The 7,947-nt window shown below is 37.0% G+C and overlaps 1 protein-coding gene across 1 annotated transcript; it reads left to right on the top strand.

Annotated features, from left to right (window-relative positions):
* The first annotated feature begins 3,408 nt into the window (after positions 1–3,408).
* eloc (elongin C) lies at positions 3,409–7,295 on the top strand. The gene is made up of 4 exons (XM_005797874.2): positions 3,409–3,497; positions 3,998–4,025; positions 4,220–4,363; positions 6,872–7,295. Exons 2-4 carry the CDS (start codon positions 4,022–4,024, stop codon positions 7,060–7,062), a joined length of 339 nt encoding a protein of 112 aa, XP_005797931.1. The 5' UTR covers positions 3,409–3,497; positions 3,998–4,021; the 3' UTR covers positions 7,063–7,295.
* The last annotated feature ends 652 nt before the right edge of the window (positions 7,296–7,947 follow it).

Here is a 7,947-nt window from a genome sequence, read left to right as displayed (position 1 = left end):
AATAAAAGTCAATATTTTGTAGAACCACATTTGCTGTAATCAAAGCTTTGCATATCAAAAAAAATCACGTTTTTGTTTATTCTTTGCAAAATACCTCAAGCTCAGACAGATTACATGGACAGTATCTGTCATGATTTGTTGTGGTAGAGTTGCAGTCTGTGTCTCTCTCTCTCTCTCTATATATATATATATAATGGAGTTATCTATCGTGAGATAGTAGCACACTGGGAAAGTGAGGAGAGATCTAAAATGGTGAGAAATACAAGGGGAGGACAGGCACGGAATCAGACGGGTGCAAAAGGATAACACTGGGTAAGCAAAGGAGGGATCTGGAAAGGAATGGACTGACCACATCAGTATTTGAATGCTGTGGAGGTGATTACTGAGAACAGGAGCAAGTTGGTCCAGTTGCAGCTGTGATAAGACATGAATTGATGAGCTGACAGAACAGAACATAACACTGGAATGAGTCGCACCAAAAGAACCTGAACACACATCTTAGACAAAACTAAACTGAAAGTCCAGGGATCATAAAACCCCTACTACTGATAATCTGTTAGACTTAGCCATGAACTTTGACTGGGCCATTCAAACACATGGATATTCTTTCATCTAAATGACTTCACAGGAGCTCTGACTCCATGCTGAAATGTGGACCTCCATCCCAATCTCAAGTCTTGTGCAGCCTGGTCCAGGGTTTCATCAAGTATTGCCCTATATTTAGCTCCATCTTCCTGCTAGCTCTGACCAGCATCCCTGTACCTGCAGAAGAAGCACATCTCCATGGCATTATGTTGTGTCCACCACATTTCACCTTGAAAAGATGTGTTCAGGGTGGTGTGCAGTATATTATTAATTTTCTGCTGCACATATAATTTTATAATTAGGCCAAAAAGTTTGATTTTGGTCTCATCAGGTCTCATCAGAGTACGTTTTGTCTGTATATTTGCTAAATGGTTTGTAATTAACTAGAAAAAAGTTATTTTTAAAACTTTTGTTAAGCAAAACAATGGGTTACCATTTGTCACTTTCCAGTAAAGGGCACATTTATGCAGTGCACAGCTACTACACTAATGCTCCAGTCAGCAGATTGTTCCCCCTGAGCTGTTGATCTCTGCTGCTTCTCCAGAGTTTCCATGCAACTTTTGGCTACTTCTATGCGCCATACTCTCCTTGCTAGTTTCAATGGGCAGCTTAATATTTGTGCCACAATTTGTGAAATGTTCAGTATGGACAATGTTTTCTGATCTAACTATGCTAATCTGGAATAATCTCCCAGAAAAGTTCAAAACACTGAGTTTCTTTAAACCATACAAACAGACAGACAATAATTGCACTGTATATAAGAGAATGTGTGTTGTGTTTTTTGGTCCATGAAAAATACGTAATATACCTCATGCTTCACTTATAAAACGCCAACTGCTTTTTCTTGCTTATTATCTGCACCCTAATGTTTCTTACCAGCTTTGATAGGCGCATGAAACTGTCTTCAGAGTAGTCGAAGGGACTGTCGTTGGGGCTGGCCCAGACTAGAGAATTTGCATATATTGTCTATGTTTATGTGTTGCGTTTAGGAAGCCCTGTTCTGAAGGCCTGCAGCAGCCTTCCCCAAAATAGAGCTGAGAGCAGCTGCAGCCGGGCGGGTCGTATCAGAAAGACATCAAAGCGGCTGCTCTCTCCCGCCCACTTATGATCAAGTACTAATGGTGTAATGGAAGGTCGGTGATTGTTTTTGGATGTGGGTGAGTTGTGTGCGAGAGTTTACAAGAAACACAGACAGTGGCACAAGTTACAAGACCACTTGGGAATATAAAATGACAGGATAACTAAAGCACAGACAGAAACTCCAGGTCAGATGTCACCTCTACATAAGTCGCTGCTGACATCTGTTCCACCAATAGGCACCGCCAGTTATTAAATACTGGCCAGAGATGTCTGGGGAAAACAAAAATCTGCTGGCCTTTTGAAAACATCCTACATTTACATAGTGCTAATCAATACAAAAATTCATCACCCCGGCATATGAGGAGCACTGTGCTCCCTCTGTGAGCGCTTCTGGGTCAAACGGCGCAATTTACAGTCACACTCAGTGTTCGAGCTGTCAGTGCCACAGCTCAGATAACTCTGTCCATTTGGAAGCCTCAGATTTCAGCAGTCATCACTTTTCCTCCTGAAAGTACTCCACACTAGGATAAGGGCAAAGTCACATTATGAACATAGCTTTGGAGTTTGGAGTTTTAAGGGTTTAATGAGCTGGAAAGAACTTAACAGATTTTTGATTTAAACAATAAACTGAATTATTTGGTTTCAAAAGGAGGCTCTTTTATTCAACCTTGTAGCAAAGCTCCACTGTAAATGGTGTACTTTTTACATTTTCTAAAATCAAATGAATAGATAAAACTGGTATGATATTTTTTATTATTATTAATATGTTTCAATTATATTGGGTGGACCTATGAAAATGCATAAAGGGTACACGGTACACGTCTTCTCTGTTGAACCCAGATTTATGGGCTAGCAAAATGTCTCTGTCATGTCCCACAACCACCTGCTTTTACTCATCTACGGAAGTGAAGGTGGAGAGGCAGTCATCCTTGGCACAGGCGCCCCCTTTAGGAGAAAAAGCAAAATGACCTGTAAATCAAGAGCATTTTCAAAGTCATTTTGCCTCGTGGTTCTCAGGTTTTTATACTCCAAGTACCACCACCTCGACTTTTATTTTAAAACATAATCACATCCAAACTTGAACTCTGGCAGCTGTTTGTTTTGCATCATTAGAAAAGTAAAAAATAAAAATAAAACAAACAAAGTTACAAAACACGTTCCTGTCCACTGAAACTGCTTTATTAGTCTGAATTCCATATGATAAAATCAGAAGATTATCATCAAGCTGGGCCTCAAATTCCAACATTGCTGATTACGAAAAAAAGACTTTCAAAAATATATTCATTTTAAAAACTGATAATTTACATGTGCAATGATTCTCATTTCATAAAATTGTACCCACGAATTTTATGAAACAGTGACCATGTTGCCGCAGTGTTTCAAAGAAGAGAATACTTTGCTATTGTACTGTGTTGGTATTACCTTCCTATTACTATTCTGTATGTAAAATAAATATATTTGATATAAATTAATAAAAAAAGAAGCATACGGGGAATATACTTGTATATGAATATGCTTGATTTAAGTTATTTCTTTAGAAAGTGTATTTCTTTGAAATTGGACCATATGTTGTTGTATTTATGTTATTTTTTTTACAAATGTGAATAATTGAGCGTATTTATTTAGATTTGTAATTTTCTAAATTAATAAAAATATATTTTTATACATAATGTGTGTATTTATTTAAAATGTAAATATTTATATCACATTTTATGAAAAAGATTACACGGAACACATTTATTGCGGACCGATCGGGTACAACCAACAAATTAGTTCCGGGTGGCTAACGTTAGCTGAAATTTAATCTCCGTAGCACAGTTGTACAGACGGCGGTAAGAACAACTTTTATATCTTGATTTAATGCCCATTGTTGTGTAATTTCCCAAAATATACGTCCCCCATGCTGTTTACGGAGAGATCAGTTATTGGGAAGATGTTTTGTCTATTTTGAAATGAGTTAGCTCCGTTAGCTACCACTGCTAACGCGAACGCGTTTAAAAACATTATCTGAAAATAAACAGGCCGCTGCCGATATGGTTGAAACTTGCGAAAAACATAGCCATGCTTATGTCATAGCTACAAATATGTATGTGTACATTAGCCACTGTCTGAAATTTTTTTGGACAATGTTTATCTTGGCTAAATTTAAAGTTCCGCAGTGACTGTCAGAAATCACTTCCAGTAAACCGAATGGGACTTACACAATTTTACCGTCAATCAATATGTAGAATTGACGAGTTTCACATGTCAGATGTTTAACCTTTTTAACATCTTTCAATAAAATTTTAAGCGAGTTAAATTATGTTCTGTGTTTTTCTACTTTGGCTTTTAGGATTAACGGAAATCCCGGAACAAGATGGGTGAGGAGACATGTCACACATTTATCTCTACCTTTCTAAAAAATCCTGTTGTCAGTCCATAAAATCAATTTGCTATTTCACAGTTTTTTTTGTTTTTTTTTTTTGGTAGTTAACTGAAGAAAAAAACTACTAGAGATTGTTTGCCACTGTGTTATTTAGTGTCAAATTGTCATATTTATATTATGACTTAACAGATGGTGAGGAGAGAGCTTTTGGTGGCTGTGAAGGGCCAGATGCCATGTATGTGAAGCTCATCTCCTCAGACGGCCATGAATTCATTGTGAAAAGAGAACATGCCTTAACATCAGGAACCATCAAAGCCATGTTAAGTGGGCCAGGTGAGGACTAAGTCAAATATTGTATGCCAAGCCATTTTAGCTCCTCTTTTATGATTTAAAAAAATTGTTGTTGAACTATAAAATGCTTTGATTACCATTTTGTTTATGGTTCTCTTGCCTGGCAAGACTTTTGTGTTGTAAGGATATTTTTTGTAAAAGGAGTGAATTCCAAATCAAATGGTTGTACTAATTGTACATTAAATAACATAAAACAAAATTAGACATTTCCTGTAGCTTGAAAACATTGTGAAAAAGCAGTAAAGAGATCAATGATGGGAATTATCTCTAGGTAAGATTTTTTAAAAAACAACAAAAAACAACGGCAATGATGCAAGGTGGCTGGTAGGTCAGTTTTTGCCAGCTTGTGGTTCCATTTTGGATTCGGTTGCTACAGTTATCCTGATAGCTGATGACAACAGTTCAAAAAGGTCATGCAGAGGGCATAATGTTTAGGGCTCTGGATAGAGGATAAATGCCTTTCTAGCTACTGCAAAGTCCTCTTGAATTTTCCACCTACATTACGAAATATAAAGTGACCACAACAAACAGAATAAAAAGCTCCTTCTTTTTCGTCTTCTTTAGACCTCTACGCACTCCTGTTTTTTATTGTTAACATGATTTAAAGAATTAAAATTATGAGTCAATAATTATAATAATCAAACAGTTTATTATCTAACGGTGGGAAAACTTTAACCCTTCAGAACCTCCAGGGGTCAGAAACTGTCATCATCCTCTCACAAAAGAAAAACATAACTTAAATGCAGACATTGTGGATCCTTTCTCAAATTATGTTTTGATCTTCATGGCCACCTTCTGTGAGGAAAAAAAAACATGACTTGATGCCAAAACAATTATTAGTAGTTAGTTGCCATTTTTCTCACGGGCACATCCTTTTCTGAACACCAACACTGTAATAGTTTTGTTTTAATGGGTATTTCAAGTGGACAATTTTTGTCATTTCAAAAGTAAATCATTTAATTCAAATAAAGCAGGTCAGTGATATATTTATCTAACTAGATGTTGATTAGGAGTAATGATTGATAGAAAATAAACCATCACTGATTGTTGTGGATGTATAAAGCCATGCTGTTTAATAATGATAGACAATAGAAGTCTTCAAGTTCCAGGACTGACAAGGCATCGATACTTGTCTCTGAGTAACTTCATTGTTTTCTATCTTTTTAACATTTAGCTTTTTTTTTTACAATTTGTGATGGTGAAAATTCTGTCTATTCTGCACTAATATCCACAATATTTGCATTTCAGGTTTGACTCTTTATTGATGAAAAATGTTTTGGTTTTAATCCCTCAGTTACTTTGTCACATGAAGCTATGTTTTTCCATGTCGGGCATTTCAGAATTTTTCCTTTGAGAAATTTTTCAGGGTTTTTCAGTGAAGTCCATGATAGAACCATGCAAGAAAAATGTATTGAGACCAGAACAACCTGAGGGTGTCGGGAATATAATTAAGACTCGATTTTAGAGGAGGCTTTTTTCTTTTCTTTTTTTTAATGACCCGTCTTTCTTAAGAATCCTTAAATATGGTGCAATGAATGTTGAAGTCCCCCTTTTTTCTCTTTTTACAACCTTTTAATTTTGCTTGCACTTGCTCTAAATTGTTAAACACAACTGACTGAGAATATCATAATTTTCTGATTTACCTTCTTGTAAAGTTTTAAGACATATTTAGAGCTCTCTTGTTGGCCCAGAGTTTCCTTTCAATCAGCTAGGTGCAAGTGCAAACTATTGGTGTAGTTTGCAATAGCTCAAACCACACCATCTTCAGTCTTTGTAGATTTTGAAAAGAAATTCACTCGCACGTTTTTACTTGTCAGCATGAAGCTATGAACATGCCGCTTCTTTAGTCTCACAAATCTTGCTGTTGCCATTTGACTCCACAGTTTCTACTCTTTTTAATTTGCTTCTCAAAGATAGAACTTTAGCACCGTTCTGTGTTGCGCCAAGGATGCAGTCAGCGTGTCTCTGCGTCATAAGAGGTTCCATGCCCTTGCAGCTGCAAGGATGAAAATCCTAAGGGAGTCAAACTAACCCCTGGTGGTTTTAGAGTTAATCAAACACACTACTGTGTAGGTAATCAGCTCAAGCTAGCTCACTGCGAACAGGTTTGGCTTACAACATTTAAACACTCTTGATTGACTTAAGCAGAGGTTTACTCAGGTCTGTTCTCCTCACACATATTAACACTCTTGAACGCTTACTGATTGGTGCAGAATTTGCCCAATTGAGGAGTTGAGTGTAAAATCTGAAAACATTTATGTATTTTGTCCTCAATTTTAAGGTAATTAAATTGCAGACAAATATGCACCATTAGCCTTGTGCAGCTATTAGTAGAAGAAATGCATTTTTTTCCACTTTCTTCTCCAGTTTGTTTGTTTTTTATCTTTTAAGTTGTATCCTACAAAACCATAAGTGGCTTGCATACAAGTCGTCAAACCTGTTTGTCACAAGTTTTCTCATTGGCCTGCTTCCCACTTTTGCAACCTGCAGGACAGTTTGCAGAGAATGAAACCAACGAGGTGAACTTCAGGGAGATCCCGTCCCACGTCCTGTCCAAGGTCTGCATGTATTTCACCTACAAGGTCCGTTATACCAACAGTTCCACAGAAATACCAGAGTTCCCCATCGCTCCCGAGATTGCTCTGGAACTGCTCATGGCTGCGAATTTTTTGGATTGTTAAAGTTACAACATAGATGTGAAAACCTGAAACATTTTCTTTTGAGTTTTTTTCCCCAGTATTTAATTGTTTTGCAATTTATTTCACATTATACTTCTTTTTTGCTCCTTGTCTGTTGTCATGGTTTCCCTTGTATTACTAAAAAATGTCATTGTAAAATGGAAGCCAAGCGGACATTCTACAGAAATGTCCTCACCTCTACACAGTAAATAAATGCCTGTTCGGTGAGCAGTTTTTCCTCTGGTGTCTGCTTCTCTGCATGAAACACAAACATAAATGTCATTTTTACAGTAAACAGGATTCAAGCGTTTTTTATGCTTTAGTTCCACAAGTGTGAAATAAAATGCATTAGGCCAGGGGTGTCAAACTCCAGTCCTCAAGGGCCGCTGTCCTGCAGTTTTTAGATGTGCCACAGGTACAAAATACTGGAATGAAATGGCTTAATTACCTCCTCCTTGTGTAGATAAGTTCTCCAGAGCCTTGCTAATGAACTACTGGTAATTATTCTATTCAGGTGTGGTGCATTAGAGGCACATCTAAAAGTTGCAGGGCAGTGGCCCTCCAGGACTGGAGTTTGACACCTGTGCGTTAGGCTTTCCATATTTTTGAACATAGGTCTTTCTGGGGGTTCAAATGTTTGAAAAAGAGTTGCTTCAAATGTATCCTAATTAAAACAGGGTGCCTACAGATTTTCCCTTTTCTTAATTGAATAAAGGTCTTTAAACATATTAAAACTTTAATGCAATATTTATTCTGACATCTTTAACTTGTGCAGCTTACTCCAAACATGATCAACTGTTGAAGGAATTTCAAGAAACAATGGGTATACATGTTTCTGAATTATATTGCAACACATTCTATTGTGTATGGCAGCTTACATCTGAAAAT

Source organism: Xiphophorus maculatus, chromosome 21 (genome assembly GCF_002775205.1).
Source record: "Xiphophorus maculatus strain JP 163 A chromosome 21, X_maculatus-5.0-male, whole genome shotgun sequence".
NCBI classification, from domain to species: Eukaryota; Metazoa; Chordata; class Actinopteri; order Cyprinodontiformes; family Poeciliidae; genus Xiphophorus; species Xiphophorus maculatus.
This window is presented reverse-complemented; position numbering and strand designations above follow the sequence as displayed.

What these genes read in the sequence shown, in the direction of transcription:
- eloc (XM_005797874.2), top strand. An exon ending in AGCCATGTTAAGTGGGCCAG is followed by an intron (nt 4,364 to 6,871) that starts GTGAGGACTAAG and finishes TGCAACCTGCAG; the next exon opens with GACAGTTTGCAGAGAATGAA.